Here is a 16974-nt window from a genome sequence, read left to right on the forward strand (position 1 = left end):
ATGATTTTTTTAATTCGTAGGGGCGCCTCCAGTAAATTTTTTTTATTGCATATTCATATTGAAAAAAAATAAGTCTTTGGGGCGCGTCCAGTTAATTTTTCATAATTTTCATGAAAATGTTTTAGTCATAGGGGCGCCTCCAGTCATTTTTTTCATATCATGAATCTGCATGATTTTTTTAAGTCATAAGGGCGCCTCCAGTTAAATTTTTCATATCGAGAATTTGCATGATTTTTTTTAAGACGTAGGGACGCTTCCAGCCAAATTTTTATATTGCATATTCTGCCGTTCTACGCATAATTGTCCCATGTCATTTTTGGACGATTTTGACTTTTTGACATTTTTAAGTTTAGTTTGTCGTATACTTTTAGAAAAACACATAAAATCTAGTACTTTGTTCAGAAACTCATCAAAAACAACACCAAGTCTGTTTGTCCCATCGTTACACTTCTATGCATAATTGTCCCACGAAGTATTTTCTCTCATAGAATCATTAGTTTTACTAAGCATTATGACTTGTTTACCTATTGTATAGCAAGAGGATCATAAATAAGAGTGATAAACTACTAACTGGGGCGATTAGGGACACATAGGACGGATAGGAACCCACGGGACAATTATGCGTAGAAACACAGAAATCGGTCGAAAAATTTCAACAGCGTTTTTCTCAATTGCACTTTTTTGAACATGGGACAATTATGCGTAGAACGGCAGTATTCGTATTGAAAAAAAAATAAGTCTTAGGGGCGAGTCCAGTTAAATTTTCATAATTTTTATAAAAATCTGGTAGTCATAGGGGCGCCTCCAGTCAATTTTTTTGTATCGAGAATTTGCATGTTTTTTTTAAGTTATAAGGGCGCCTCCAGTCAAATTTTCATAACAAAATTTGTATGATTTTTTTAAAGTCGTAGGGGCGCCTCCATTCAATTTTTCATATCAAGAATTTGCATGATTTTTTTAAGTCTTAGGGGCGCGTCCAGTTAAATTTTTATAAAAAATTTTTTAGTCATTTGGGCGCCTCCAGTCAAATTTTCATAAAAATCTGGTAGTCATAGGGGCGCCTCCAGTAAAATTTTTCATATCTAGAATTTGCATGATTTTTTTAAGTCATGAGAGCGCCTCCAGTCAAATTTTCATAACAAAATTTGTATGATTTTTTTAAAGTCATAGGGGCGCCTCCATTTAATTTTTCATATCGAGAATTTGCATGATTTTTTCAAGTCGTAGGGGCGCCTCCAGTCAAATTTTTATATTGCATTTTCGTATTGAAAAAATTAAGTCTTAGGGGCGCGTCCAGTTAAATTTTCATAATTTTCATAAAAATGTTTTAGTCATTATGGCGCCTCCAGTCAAATTTTTTATATCGAGAATTTGCATTATTTTTTTAAGACGTTGGGACGCCTTCAGCCAAATTTTTATATTGCATGTTCGTATTGAAAAAAATTAAGTCTTAGGGGCGCCTACAGTTAAATTTTAATAATTTTCATAAAAATGTTTTAGTCATTAGGGCGCCTCCATTCAATTTTTCATATCGAGAATTTGCATGATTTTTTTAAGTCGTAGGGGCGCCTTCAATCAAATTTTTATATTGCATATTTTCGCATTGAAAAAAAAAATAAGTTTTAGGGGCGCTTCCAGTCAAATTTTTATATCGCATATTCGTATTGAAAAAAATTAAGTCTTAGGGGCTCGTCCAGTTAAATTTTCATAATTTTTATAAAAATCTGGTAGTCATAGGGGCGCCTCCAGTCAAATTTTTCATATCGATTTGAAAAAAGAAAAAAAACTCTTTGGCATTTCAGTAACATAGCTAAAAAAAACACATGTTTTGGTCAGCTAACTCAGATATTGTTGTAAAAATACTGGAACAGTTGAATGCTTAGTAATCGATAATATTTTTAAAAGCGATAATTTTTTAGAGATTTGTACTCTGCCCACCATTGAAAAAACGGCTAATATCCACTTTTGGCAAAAACGAGATATTAGCACCAGGTGGTAGAGGACGTTCCAACGCATCTTCTGGAACTTGAATTTTACTGAAATAGTGTCTAGACTTGGCTGCCGATGCGAAAAACCAAACGGCTAATATGCCACTCTTATGGGAAATTTCCTTGACGGAGATTTTGTGTCAAACACTAAAACGCGTTTTTCTCGGAATACTTGATTTGGCATAATAGCCGAATTTTCAATTATGGGCAGTACTATTTTTATTTTTTGTATTTTTTTTACTAGGCTCAAACCTTGTGTGGGCACGATGTATTTTTTCGAGAACATTAAGATAAAAAATTCGGCAAGTCTGATAACTATTTGGCACCATGAAAGAAGGGCTCTTTCCCAACATTTTGCGGGGTCCGGCGAAATTTTTTTTACGGTTTTTTCTCGATTTCATAGGACTTTTCTTCGGAAAAGTCGATGGAAATCGATGGGTACAAGTTCATATCCAATTTCTTATGAATGTGCCTCAAGAGACTCTAATTTACATATGACCTCAAATAAAAAGTTTCCAACAAATTTACCAGACTTTTAGCTTTCTTTGAAATAACCCCGAAATCCAAGCTAGAAACCTCAAAACGACCAAATAAAAATCGTTTCTTTCTACAATACGTAATGAAAATACAGCAACAGATTGCCCAGATACAAATTCGAGCTTAAAACATTGCTAAAGTTATATAAAAATCACCAAAAAATGTTTTACTCTGTATCATTTTTTTTTTTTCGTTTTAGTCCGTATCCATACCTGCAACTTTGCCGAAGACACCAAATCGATCATAAAATTCCTTCAAAGGATACAGATTTTTTTTTAATTTTCATGCATCATTTTTGTATGGACATCTGCTAAATTTGTATGGAAAATTATATGGACAAACTAATGATGCAAAATGGCTTCTTTGGGCATACCGAAGGCACCAGAAAAGTTTCAGCCGGATTAAAAAATACAAAAATTAAAATTGAAGAAAAAATACCGATTTCGTAGAGAATTGCTCAATGGCCGAATTTTCAAACACTCTGAACTGAAAAGGATTTTCGTTTAAGTTCTATAAAAGCCGTCCGCCTCGCATTGAGTAGTGCAAAATATGTAGTTTGATTTATTATAGTACATTATGCTAGCAATTACTACCATCTAGCTCTCCATCTTCTCGTCGGCGGCGCTAACCTTGTCCAACGAAAGCAGATTGGCCCGCTTCGAGGCGGAACTTTCCAGCAGCTGGCGGGCCCACTGCAAACTGTCGCTTACCTGCTGTAATCGTTCAATGGGCGTCCAGGTAAGGTCGTGCTCCAGCCTATAACTGCCGACATAAATTTGTGTCGTCGAATTGCTGCCCCACTCCTCCGGCGAGAGCATACTGAAGTACGTCTGGCCGCTGTCCCGCCGGTACAGGTGGTAGATGTGGCCCGGGATCTTCTTAAAGTTGCACGCCGCGTGGTGCAGCTCCTGGGCCGCTTGCGTCTCTTCCAGAATCTTCCGAGCCTGCTCCTGAAGGAATTTAACCTGCTCGGCGATCACCAACAGCTTCGCGCAGGCATTGTTCTCCACCTGAATGTCCGCCGATTGAATGTCCTTCGCCAACTGCACAATGTCCTCGGCCTCGCGACGGCCACTCCGGTACATCGACACGATCTGAGTTCCGTTCGGGCACGGGTTGCGCTCCACCAGCGTGACCTTGGCCATCGCGTCCTGATACTCTTCTGGCGTCGCCGAAGAAGACATTCTTTTCATTATCCGCGCGCGCACTCTCAAGTACAGGTCGTCACTATCATCCACCCGGGAGATGAACTTTGTTATCAGCGCGAGAAGCAAAATAACTTATTACGCACGATCACGAAACTTATTGCGAAATACGGACCAAAAACGGAAGGAATCAAAAATTTTGGGACAGAACGCGGGTCAAACAGCAACAAACTTTTTTTTTGTTTACTGAGAGAACTGTCAAACTTCACGGCTGTTTTATTCTACCAGAAGGGGTCGTCCGAATATGACGGGAAGAGCTGCTCGATTCGAGTAGTTTGTGAGAACAGTTGATTTCTGGAGTTTTTTTTATCCAGGTTTTTAACAATATGGACGAATACCGAAGGTATCGCTTGTAACGGTACGGGGGTACTGTCAAATCATTTTTATAACGCACGCTCACGTCACGTCATTCTTGAACTCCTGTCAAAAATTTTCACCAATATGGCGTCACACATTTTTGCTTCCGCACCATCCGCACACAACAAAACATTTTCTGCTGCTGCCCGGAATATTTTCGAGACAAAGTAGCGTTTCTCTCCGAAAGCCGCTGGCCAGGAGCAACCCGAGACAGATCCGCTGGCCGGAACCAAGTTCGTGTGACCATAGTGCCAGAAATAAACCCGAGAAGCTCGTGAAAATCCTCTGCTTCCTGTTAACCGTCAGCCAGAACCGTGTCCATGGCTAAGAGAACATCCGGGGCAACATTCACTAGCAGCTGCCGGTAGAAACGGTGTTGTCCCGGGTGTTTTTCTTAGCCACGGACAAAGTTCCGGCTAATACTTCTATCGCGAGTTTCTTTCTGGCGGCCTAACTCGTTTATTTTTCTGGTTCTTGGGTTTTCGGCCAGTAGGTTCTTGATGTGGTGTTTCCTCGAGATTTTTCCCACTTCGTTGCACATTCTATTCGCCGGTGGGTTGGGGGTCTACCAACCCACACCCTGGTTGATCGAAAGAGCGGTCTGCAGCTAGAAAACACCCGGTGGGCCGCCCGTTAATGTCAAATATTTTCACCGACATGGCGAAGAAGCGAAATAAAAACAAATTTCCTCAAACATTTTTCCACTGTTCCACTGAACCCGCTAACTATCTTGATCCCATCTAGCGGAACCCTTGGGATTTGTATTCGCATTTCCTGGTCCATCTTCCAAAAGCTGTTCCCATTCCGTAAGGAACACACCATCTCGAGTTTAAGGTTATGCTGCACTTAATTTTATGCGGGGAGAGGAACCGTACTTTTACGAGATGTTTTCTTCCGGCACAGAACAAGATCAGTGTCCGTAACACCAAAGAGCATCCGAGACTAAACGTTTCTGCCGGATGGCTGCTGCAGGGAACAAAGTAGCGCTCGCTGAAGAGTGACAAAAATCTCCAGAAAACACCACAGAAAGAACCTACTGGCCGGAAACCCGAGATCCAGAAAAATACACGATTTAGAACGCCAGAAAGAAACTCGCGACAGAACTGTTAACCAGAACCGTATCCGTGGCTAAGAAAAACACCCGGGACAACACCGTTTCTACCGGCAGCTGCTACCCAAAACAAACAGGTTCTGTTTAGTGAATGTTGCCTCGGATGTTTTTCTTAACCACGGACACGGTTCCGGCTGGCGGTTAGCAGGAAGCAGAGGATTTTTTACGAGCCTCTCGGGTTTATTTCTGGCACTATGGTCACACGAACTTGGTTCCGGCTAGCGGATCTGTCTCGGGTTGCTCCTGGCCAGCGGCTTTCGGAGAGAAACGCTACTTTGTCTCGAAAATATTCCGGGCAGCAGCAGAAAATGTTTTGTTGTGCGCAGATGGTGCGGAAGCAAAAATGTGTGACGCCGAAAATGTTTGACAAGAGTTCAAGAATGACGTGACGTGAGCGTGCGTTACAAAATTGATTTGACAGAACCCCCGTACCGTTACAAGCGTTACCTTCGGTATTCGTCCATGTTGTTAAAAACCTGGATACCTCGTTCGCACGGGCGAGTTATAGCCGGTTTTAACGAAATGGTTTTAAGTTAAAACCAAGTTAAAACCAACCCGTTCGCACGGGCACGAGAGGTTATAACGGTTTTAACTATTTTGACAGATCATAGCAATCTGTGATTATTTTAGTGTTGTCATTTATTTTAATTTTTACGGTCGATACCGAGGGGCGCGACAATAGTAAGAAATTAAATTATTTAATTAATTAACGGCAGGAATTAAATACATTAACGATTTTTTACGGTCAAAACAACACCACCTCTCCTTAAACTACATTGATTTGACAGTTTGACACCGCGCGTGTTTGTTGTTGTGTTTGGTCAAAAAATTGCGTCCTCGAAGAGCAGCTTGAACAGATAAGTGCCAGCGTGGCACAGGCAAACCGGAAAAGTTGCGCAGAGCCATTCCGGGCAGTGACCAGGACGTACTAGGAACGATATCGAAGCTGGCTCAGCCGGAAGCCGCAGAGCCATTCCGGGCAGTGACCAGGACGTACTAGGGACGATATCGAAGCTGTCCCTACCGTTGCCACCCTTATCACCGCTGAGTCTTTGACCTCCGTTAGTCCCGTGACGACTTCCATCACCGGTACTACCATGATCCCGGTGGAAAAGCAATCGCCGGTTGACGGTGATGAGGACTCTTCCCGGGAACGGAAAGTTGTGTATTTGTTCACGTCCTCGTCAAAGTCCTTAGCGATCGGCAACTTGGCATATTTATTCCAGACACTTCAGGAAATTACCAACTCAACACGGTTCCACCGACGACCGTCGTCGGTTCCACAATTGATGCGATTCTTGTTGAAATAAATGAAACAACAGAGTTGAGTTATTTTATTTGTCTATTTTCAATAAAATCTACAAAAAAGTCACCGCCTAACGTAAGTGAAGGCCACTTCGAGTAACCAACCCTGATGGTCTCATAATTATAATGGTCCAATTCCTCCTGGTTGCTCTTCCTTGACCCCTGATCTTGAACCTGCGAGCGTTAAAGTGGCCAGCTAGTTGAACCATTTGCCGGATTAATCACTCCAGCATCCGAGCGTGAGTGGACAACAGAATTTCATTTCCTCCGGTGTCGACTTGTTGAAGGCATCGCTGTCACAAGCCACCACCAGCTGCAAAGAAATCTTGCTAGTGTCCGACGCAAGGCGCGTCCCAGGATCTCGTCATCGATGAAACCGCACTTTACCAGCTTTTTGATTTGCTGCTGGCCAATGTAATCAAAATCCGCCGGCTGCAACTTCTCCGCCTATGGCACTTTTGCATCGTCCTGCTCCAGAATTTCCTCCGCTTCTTTTTTATCCACCGTGACCAAGCGCGAAACCAAAACAAACTTGACAGCCGAGCGCGCGAAAGAGACATAAAGCAAACCAATGTTTTCAAAGCAGGTGTGGCGCTGTCAAATGTCAAATGACATGAGGAATTTAATTCCTTAATGTATTAAATAGCAAAAATTAATATATTAAGGCCTTTGTCACGCCCTCGGTCGATACGGATCAAGATCTTGTTGGGCTTTCTTTTCGGTAAGGGCCGGGCTTTTTTGGACAGTTTTCGCTTCCGGATTTGGGCAGGATGGCAGGTATTTGATATTAAATCTTCATAAGTTCGATTTGTTTAGAATAGGTTTATTTTACAGAATTGGGTACTAAAGCCCTATGTCAATTTTTATATACAACGGTAAAAAACACGATTAAATACAATTTCTGATCACTTTTTTTCATTTTAATGCAAATTTTTTTTTAGACAAGACAACATTTTTTCGATGGATCAACTAAGCTCCCCTTGGAACGAGCAGTCAAGTAGGAGCTTTTCTGTCAAGAAGGACCGCGAGGTTAATTTTTCAAAATTGATTTAAAAATCCATTTTAAACTTTTTGTGGTCGTACAAAGGGTCATTGTACTCAGAAAAATAAGCTTTATCGCTGTAAATGATAATATCAGTAATCTAAGCTTCATTTTAGGACCCAATTCATTTTTGAGTGTCCCTAGATAACGTGACGGAACTGAGGCGATCTTTTCCAAACAGCAATCAGCTAAATGGTAATACAGCTTTCAGTCCAGCCCGTATTAAAAGAAACGAGAAATTCAATTGTAGGCTTTTCTTTGCTAGACAGGTTCCTGCCATTGTTTTTTTGGAGGAACTCTTTTCTGGAATCTATAAAGCTGCTTCCGGAAAACTACCTCTTCGGTGTTATCCACGGTCGCGCCTCGATGCTGAGGTCTGACTTGAAGTTTCAAGGTGGCCCGTGGGCTGCTTACCTACGAAGGAGGAGAATCTCTGTTCCTGGGTATCGCGGAGTGTTGGACGAGTCCTAATTACATGCTTGGCCTCAAGATAGACGACTTTTTGAAAGATCACCTGAAGATCCAGGTGTTCAAGCTGGAACAGGAAAAGTTCACACCCGCGTATTGATCAGTCTGCGACACATCTGTGTCTGGAAGTAGATCAAGTAGATCGTTCAACTCGCTTTCGGCAATGGCCGACCGAGTCGCGTCAAGAGATCAGCACTAACGTAAAAGGGCGTCGATTAAGTCGATTAAACATTTCCTTTCCCTCTTCCCCCCGTCCCTAACCCTCCCTCTCCTCTCCCACTTTAGTTTTAATTCTGATACACATCCAATACAGTTATTTCTTCCCGAACATCTTGGAAATTAGCCACTCGCCTGGGCCAACGTTGCTCCCGGCCTTGATGCGCCCATGTTCTTTCTATTGCAGTGTTGACTTTGGTCTTGGAGGACGAAACGTACATTTCCAAGGAAAAACTTCCTTCGGGCGATAAGTATGTACTTGCTATGCGTCCACTTTCCCGGATCGATGATTGTCATAGGCACTAACGTGAAGATTCTCCTGACCCGTCGTTGCGAACGATAGACAGCACACGTTCTTCAGCGTGATTGTTGGTTTCAACAAGATTGAAAGGTCCTTGTAGGTATCGAAATCCCCATTTGATTGAGGGTGGTACGGAGTAGTGTGAAGATAAACGGTCGTGATACAGGTGACTTTGGCGAAGTATTGATGATGGTCATCATCGATGATCGATGTCTCGCTGTGGCAGAAGTGACAGTTAATTTGGCCAATCATGTGCCCATTAGATTTTGGATACCATAGCAGACAGGCACTCGTTTGGGCCTGTGATGCCAAGGGTGGTCAGAATTCCGACAAGATTACGGTAGATTTCTCCGATCGTTGATTACCCTGAGGGATTATTTTCTTTCAATTATATTTATCAATATTAGTTACCGAAGCACGTGATCATCCGGAATGTCGGACAGCACCTGGTCACTGACCACCTGGTGTATGCGAGAACGTCGACAAGCCCGTAGGAAACCACAGCCACGATTTTCGAGCTAAGGGCGCCTGCAGGGGAAATTCAGCTTTGGTTGGTCGTCTGCCCGAGAAAAGTAATTTACGGTCACTCCACAGGGGTAAAAACTAAAAACTAAAAACTAAAAACTAAAAATTAAAAATTAAAAACTAAAAACTAAAAATTAAAAATTAAAAACTAAAAACTAAAAACTAAAAACTAAAAACTAAAAACTAAAAACTAAAAATTAAAAATTAAAAACTAAAAACTAAAAATTAAAAATTAAAAACTAAAAACTAAAAACTAAAAACTAAAAACTAAAAACTAAAAACTAAAAACTAAAAACTAAAAACTAAAAACTTTAAACTTTAAACTTTAAACTTTAAACTTTAAACTTTAAACTTTAAACTTTAAACTTTAAACTTTAAACTTTAAACTTTAAACTTTAAACTTTAAACTTTAAACTTTAAACTTTAAACTTTAAACTTTAAACTTTAAACTTTAAACTTTAAACTTTAAACTTTAAACTTTAAACTTTAAACTTTAAACTTTAAACTTTAAACTTTAAACTTTAAACTTTAAACTTTAAACTTTAAACTTTAAACTTTAAACTTTAAACTTTAAACTTTAAACTTTAAACTTTAAACTTTAAACTTTATCTAATCTAATCGAACACAAGCGCAGCCAGTCCGAAGAAAGCATCCTGGAAGAACTTGTGGTAAGATTACGCCTCAAGTCCTTTCTTGTCAATATTAATGATTACAGTAGATACGAGTTACCCCGAAAATGTAGAGCAAAAATTAAAGCGGCCAGGCCTACTGCGTTGCATTAACCGCAGAGACAGATTCTGTGAACGGATCACATTTCACAGAATCATCAGGGGAGGAAGGATGCGTGGACATACCGTACCAAACGCTCCGAATCAGTTGTGGTGTGTTGTGTTAGTGTAAAGTTGGCAGATAATAATATTTAGAGACGGGGGGGGGGGATTCTTCAACTCCAGGCAGCTGGCAACCGTTTCCGTATTTTTATATTCTCCGTCACATCCAGATGGGCGAAAAACTCTTCCACGATGACGATGGTCGTCGAAATCATGTGCGCCACGAAACCAACCTTGGGCTTGTTCCTTGTTCAGCGTCTGGTCGCGGGTCCACCGTCCGGATCTTCGGCCACGAGCAGCAGCTTGCAACGCGCACCCTTGAAGCAATCTCGAGCACCGGTTAGTAGTGCGGACAAATCCGGTACATAACCCATCGTGGCCTTCATGGCGTTCATCGTGCCAGTGCTTCTTCCAGGATCCAAAATCGAGCTTCTTATAAATCCACAGGAACCACCGTCGCGACTGCCGAAACCACTGGATTAATCCAAAAATCCGCGTTGATTCAAATACTTCTGAAAACTTTTTTCTAAAAACTGATCGTAGAGAAAAAAAAAACGACAGCAGAAAAAACACGTCTGCCCGCACGCCCGGCTTACTGCGATCTCCCTAAACTTTAAACTTTAAACTTTAAACTTTAAACTTTAAACTTTAAACTTTAAACTTTAAACTTTAAACTTTAAACTTTAAACTTTAAACTTTAAACTTTAAACTTTAAACTTTAAACTTTAAACTTTAAACTTTAAACTTTAAACTTTAAACTTTAAACTTTAAACTTTAAACTTTAAACTTTAAACTTAAAATAATGGAGCACTTCCATTCGAGCAGTTTTTGCTTTTTTCTGCAATGTTTTTCTTATAGCGTATGCACTTCGGAAGGAATCGGTCAAGAAAAATTTCAAATGAGCAGCAGCGGCAGCGAAAGCAAGCCAGAGAGGGTGAAGAAAAGTCCCAAGAAAACTCTCCCTCTCCTTTGTTCTGCTGTTCGTAAAGCTGTTTCTTGACCCCTTTCCTTCCGATCTCCTTACTAGCCTTAGAGCAACCTTACCAGCGTGAGTATTAGGCCGGTTTTAGGGTTTTGTAACGCGTGTTAGTAACTTTGCTCCCACACCGGTCGTTGCTAAATGGGTTGCTAAACTAAAACGTAACGCGTCGGTTGGGAGCAAGTTACCAAATCTAGCAACGCGCTAGCAACGCAACTAAAACTTGGAACTGTCAAAGTTCAAAACAAAGCAGGTTCAGTTTTTATGTTCAAATGTTGTTTATGTGTTTTTTTTCGTCTTTTGTCGGTCGAAGTGACCAATCCGCGCAAAAATTATGAAGGGGTGGATTGCGGCAATAGAAAATCCGGTATGTATCGTGAAAAATGGCCTGGATTCCGGGTTTACTGGCCACGGAACCGGCTACTGAAGGATTGCTCATGAGAATGGTTTTCCCAGTTTTCTGAATACTCGGACAGCATCCTTCCTCTAGCGCAGAAAACTCCTTCCGGATGGTCACGGAGCAGGCAAAAAAATCCGGCAGCATCATCTCATGCGCAGGGAACTCCTTCCGGATGATGTTTGCTGGTTTCGTAACCATGCGGAACGAGTTCCCTGCGCAAGAGGGAGGATGCTGTTTGGACTTCCGATAGTCAGAGCAGGCAAAAACATCCGGAAGGAGTTCCCTTTACATCAGAGAGGATGCTTCTTGGCTTTCTGAAAGTTTTTGCTGGTTCCCACATAAGGTATTGGGGTCCTTTTCGACCCCAAACTTTAAAAAATCGTCATAAATCCAGTTTTTGACCAATTCTGGTTCTTTTGGTCACAAATGAAAGCTTAAGATGTCCCCTTTTCGAAACCGACATAGAAAACCGGATTTGGACACCGGTGGCCACGGGAATCGGCTACAACCGAAAAAAGACCTTTTTGAGACCCCAACTTTGACGACCTGTATCTCCGGCAAATTTCAACCAATCAGGATGCTCCGGGTTGCATTAAACAGGTATTTACCTGTACTTTGACCACAAATATTAGTATCAGGGCCAGGTGACCTACCGGTTCCGGAAATCCGGAACATCCGAAAAGTTCATGTTTTAATGTTTTACACATTTATGTGATACAAATACTCTCACAATGGTTGAAATTGATCCATAAAACTTACTAAAAATACAATACACGATTGCCAGAACCACTCTGGAGTGTTAGTGGCCACTTCCGGGTATCCTGGAACCGGTTCCCGGGTACCCGATGAACGGCCAACTTGACTTTTTTAGTGAAAACCCATCATGTTGCACTTCAAACTCCATGAAATTGAAAGATATGTCCATCTTTGGTAATGCCGCTATTAGCTGAGCCATCCTGGCCAATCTGGAACCGGTTACCGGTGGCCCCTTGGGGACACTTCCGGAATATGAGAGAAACCCTATCATCCGATATATCAAACTTCATGAAATTGATAGATATGTCAATCTACGGTTATGCCGTTGTTCACTGACCCATTCTGGCCATTCTGTAACCAGTTACCGGTGGCCCCTTGGGTACACTCCTGGAATATGAAAGTAACCCTACCATCCGACATATCAAACTTCATGAAATTGAAAGATATGTCAATCTACGGTCATGCCGTTGTTCACTGACCCATTCTGGCCAATCTGGAACAGGTTACCGGTGGCCCCTTGGGGACCCTTCCGGAATATGAGAGAAATCCTATCATCCGACATATCAAACTTCATGAAATTGATAGATATGTCAATCTACGGTCATGCCGTTGTTCACTGACCCATTCTGGCCATTCTGTAACCAGTTACCGGTGGCCCCTTGGGTACACTCCTGGAATATGAAAGTAACCCTACCATCCGACATATCAAACTTCATGAAATTGAAAGATTTGTCAATCTACGGTCTTGCCGATGTTCGCTGACCCATTTTGGCCAATCTGGAACAGGTTACTGGTGGCCCCTTGGGGACACTCTCGGAATATGAAAGAAACCCCATTATCCGACATATCAAACATCATGAAATTGATAGATATGCCAATCTTTGGTCATGCCGTTGATCGCTGACCAATCTTGGCCAATCCTGAACCGGTTACCAGTGGCCCCTTTGGGACAATCCCGGAATATGAGAGAAATCCTATCATCCGACATATCAAACTTCATGAAATTGAAGGATGCAGGCACCTAGCTAGGGGGGTGGGCTTCGGGCAAACCCCCCCCCCCCTGAAACTTCATGAAATTCATAGATATTTCTACCAACGGTCAGCGATCAATTGCATAACCGTAGATTAAGGTAGTTTTCAATTTCATGAAGTTTGATATGTTGGATGATAGGATTTCTCTCATATTCCGGAAGTGTCCCCAAGGGGTCACCAGTAACCTGTTCCAGATTGGCCAGAATGGGTCAGTGAACAACGGCATGACCGTAGATTGACATATCTTTCAATTTCATGAAGTTTGATATGTCGGATTATAGGATTTCTCTCATATTCCGGAAGTGTCCCCAAGGGGCCACCGGTAACCGGTTCCAGATTGGCCAGAATGGGTCAGCAAACATCGGCATGACCGTAGATTTACATATCTTTCAATTCCATAAAGTTTAATATCCAACATGACAAGGTTTCATAAAAATAATCAAGTTGGCCATTTTTCTGGTATTCGTTTCCATGTTAACTGGCCATTTGGCCAATAAGCATGGTGATTCTGGAAGGCGTCTTCTGTTTTTGTAGTATGTTTTTTGTTTCAATAAAAAAATATAATATAATGGTGAAACCTTTTATGTTTTCTTAAAAAAATGATGTCGAATCATTTTCATGAAACTGCCATACACAATAGTTCAGCAACCACCGGTAAGGTTGCCGGGTAGTAATTTGCTAACCCAATTTAGCAACGACCGGTGTGGGACCGGGTGACTAAACTAAAATAGAAGCGTTACGGGTTAATAAAATAGCAACAATTTCCGCAACGCACCGGTAATGATGCTCTTATAGAGTAATCTACGTACGTATGTATTGCGTGTAGGGGAAATTCTCGTATGTTTGGCAGCTCTTAACTCCATCCAATTTGCTGATTTTCACTATTTGAACAACTAATTTTGCAAAACTTTTGATAGAAACTTGCTTACTCACTTCTTATTAAGCTATTTATCACTCGATTTCAGTTGAAAACACTTTTAATTAGCTTTAATTGAATGTCAAAGTTCTGACCTGCCAACATTAGAGGCATGCTGTTCCCCTACGTACACGAAAATAAAGTGATGTTAAATTTTGTTAGGCATCATAATCAAATGGTGCGCTAGTGTTTGTACGCGAAACGTCATAAATCTCTATAGAGTTATTTACGTGCGCATGTATTGCGTGTACGTACACGAAAAAAAGTGAGATTAAATTTTGTCCGGCCAGCAAAATCAAATGGTACGCGAAACGTCATAAAGCTCTATGGAGCGAACTGTCAAAAACTGATCGATTGCGGGTGCTCCATTGGCGATGATGAGTTAAAATTTGGCACCCGCCGTCGAGCAGTTCTTGACAGTTCGCTCCATAAGAAATACATTGATGTCGAAAAACTTGAATTTGATGTTTAAAGTGAAAAGAAAATAAGATTTTTTTTGCTCATTTTTCCCACCGTGCAAAACTGCTCGAAACGCGGCGCTTCCAAAAGTGCAGCAAAGCGTCGCCTCTGATTTGAAACGTCAACACATTCAACACGCGCAAAACAAGTCAACCGAAACAGTTGAAAAGGGCGCAAGGGTCTGAGTTGTGTTTTTTTTTTGATTAAATATTTTCAAATTATTTTTAAGTTAAAATTCCAAGGAAATTTTGAATTTATAGCGAATTATAGCAATATTTTTTGAGATTTTTTTTCAAAATATTTTTTTCATTCACCCCTTTCAAAAACTTGCGTTATTAGCAGTTGTCATTCCGCGAGTAGAAAAAAAAAATAAATAAATTCGCGCACTGCAGAGAAGTGGTGGTGGTGCGCTTTTCGATGTTGGCAAACTCAAGAGAGCTATCTAAGCCCGCTCTCACGCACACTAGCGCACCATTTGTTTTGCTGGCCGGTACAAAATTTAACCTCACTTTTTTTCGTGTACGTACACGCAATACATACGCACGTAGATAACTCTAGTCTCGCGGTGCTTTCGAGTAGTTTAGTCACAGTCTTGGGCCCAGGTTTAGTCGGTGTGCGGCCGCGAGTTAGTACGGGGCGTAGAATCGGGCTCTTTTTTTTTGCGCGCAGTGGTGGTGTGTGTTTTCGAATACCTTCTCGTCCATTCTGTCAGAGGAAAAGTGTCAGTGTCAAACAGTGAGTGAGGAAAAAGACTTTGTGAGAATCGCGCATTTTGGACGGATTTTTATTTGGGTTGATTTTTTTCTGATTGTTTTCGCAGGATTCGTTGTGTGTGGAGTGTGACAGGTTGCAAGAACCGGAAGTGGCAACCGACCAAAATAGTTCCGTCGTCGCTAGAGGAACAAGGAAGAGAATTACTCACTGTGGAGGAGGTGGGGCAGAAGTCAGAAGGAGGAAGTGATTTGCTGCAGTGAAGAGTTTCAGCTTTGGCTAAATAAGGAAGAATAATCGCGAGCGGGAGGAAATTGCGTTGCAAATCCGTTTGTGTCTGTCCCCGTGAAGGTGTGAATCGGCCTCGCTGGAAGAATTGGGTTCCCGAGAGTTGAAGAAAAGTGCAACAAACGCGACGACGACGTCGTTTTCATTCGTCTGTGTGTGTGGACGGCGAAGAGGTTCAGGTTTCTTTTTCTGGATATTTTTGTCCCCTCTCCGGCGGGAGTGCTTGTCTGTGTGTGTGTGTCGTTAGTGTCGTGTCGTGGCCCGTGTTGTGGTCTCTCCGCTAAGGAAAACAAAAAGAAAATAAGTCCAAAAAACCCCGCGAGCTGAACCTACTCTCTCTAGCCTGCTGACCAAGAAGGACGGAGGCCGCAAAGGGTCGGTTCTCGCACCAGCAGCAACAGCATCATCACCAGGCTAAAAATAAGGAATGTAAAGCAAATTTGGAGCAGCCTGTTTTCGAGGGAAATAGAACCAAACGCACACAATCACAGACGAACGCACGCACGCACGAAGCTCGTGAGCGCGTTCTGACTTTCTGGCGGCGGTGGCAAATTATGGTAAGTGTGACTATTTTCTGACTCTTCTGCTACAATCGTCACCCAGAAAAAGGGAGAAAGTGGAAAAATAAAGCTTCTAATTTGAATTAGGGTCAATATTTTAAACGAGGGGGAACCACAAAAGCGCGCATTTCCATGGGTACCTACCTGTTTGCGCTGAGCCACCCCACCTTCCCCGAATTCCCCTCCTAAAACAGTCATTATTGGCAAGGAAGGGGGCCCGACGGCGATAACAATCTTTCGAAGCTTTGAAGAGCAAGGTTGTTGACGTTGGCGACAGAGGGAAAAGGTCCCTGTTCCTGAACTTTGGGGACAGGGATAAGGTTTCCACCCGCACACAATAAGAAGGGGGAATTGCGTGACTGAAAGCGCGCAGTGATTGGGTTTGTTTCGTCACCGAAAATTCCTGGGAATTGTTGGGAGAAGGAATGGTTCCTTTAATTATGAATGTTGGATTTATGTTTGGCGTTTCGTAACTTCAGATTTTTTGATCTAATTGATGGTTTGACTAGAAGCTTGCATTTTATCATTGAAACACAATCCTAAGCTATTTATTCCATTTCTTGTACGTGATAAAATCATTGTTGAAGGACCAAATCCTTTTAAAGTTGTGTATGAAATTTTGATTGCAATTTTTCAATAAACAAATCGATATCTAAAATTTATTCCACTTTTATGATGCATATAATAACCTTTTTTGACTCATCAACCTTGTTAAACGAAAAGGTTATCGTCAATATTTTTTTCGTCCGATGATAACGATAAAGTTATCGCTATCGTCGGGACGATAACGAAAGAAGAATCGTTATCAAAATGCGATAATATATACTTTTTGAAATGAATTAAGTAATTTAACAAAACCATCTCAGACATTATTTTTTGAATGCGTTATTTTATTAAAAAAATCGCATTTTACATTTTTAACTCAAATGTTGCAAGAGTTCACATAAAATTTTCTGTCGTTTGATAGCAATACAGCTCGATTATTCGA

The 16974-nt window shown here is 41.4% G+C and overlaps 2 protein-coding genes across 5 annotated transcripts in view; one reads left to right on the forward strand and one right to left on the reverse strand.

Annotated features, from left to right (window-relative positions):
• Positions 1–3055: 3055 nt before the first annotated feature.
• Positions 3056–3922, reverse strand: LOC120422759 (uncharacterized protein C1orf50 homolog). Its single transcript, XM_039586309.2, has one exon. It carries the CDS (start codon positions 3716–3718, stop codon positions 3122–3124), a length of 597 nt encoding a protein of 198 aa, XP_039442243.1. The 5' UTR covers positions 3719–3922; the 3' UTR covers positions 3056–3121.
• Positions 3923–15022: 11100 nt separating this feature from the next.
• The window catches only part of LOC120422309 (E3 ubiquitin-protein ligase MIB2), an 83540-nt gene continuing 81588 nt past the window's right edge, over positions 15023–16974 (forward strand). The window contains exons 1-2 of one of the 4 annotated variants that reach the window (XM_039585720.2): positions 15023–15148; positions 15248–15983. The gene's annotated coding sequence lies outside the window, so the exon portion shown is untranslated. Of the gene's footprint in view, positions 15984–16974 lie in introns of all 4 variants that reach the window. The other 3 variants (XM_039585708.2, XM_039585715.2, XM_039585700.2) reach the window with 3 other exon arrangements.

This window comes from Culex pipiens, chromosome 2 (genome assembly GCF_016801865.2).
Source record: "Culex pipiens pallens isolate TS chromosome 2, TS_CPP_V2, whole genome shotgun sequence".
Lineage (NCBI taxonomy): Eukaryota > Metazoa > Arthropoda > Insecta > Diptera > Culicidae > Culex > Culex pipiens.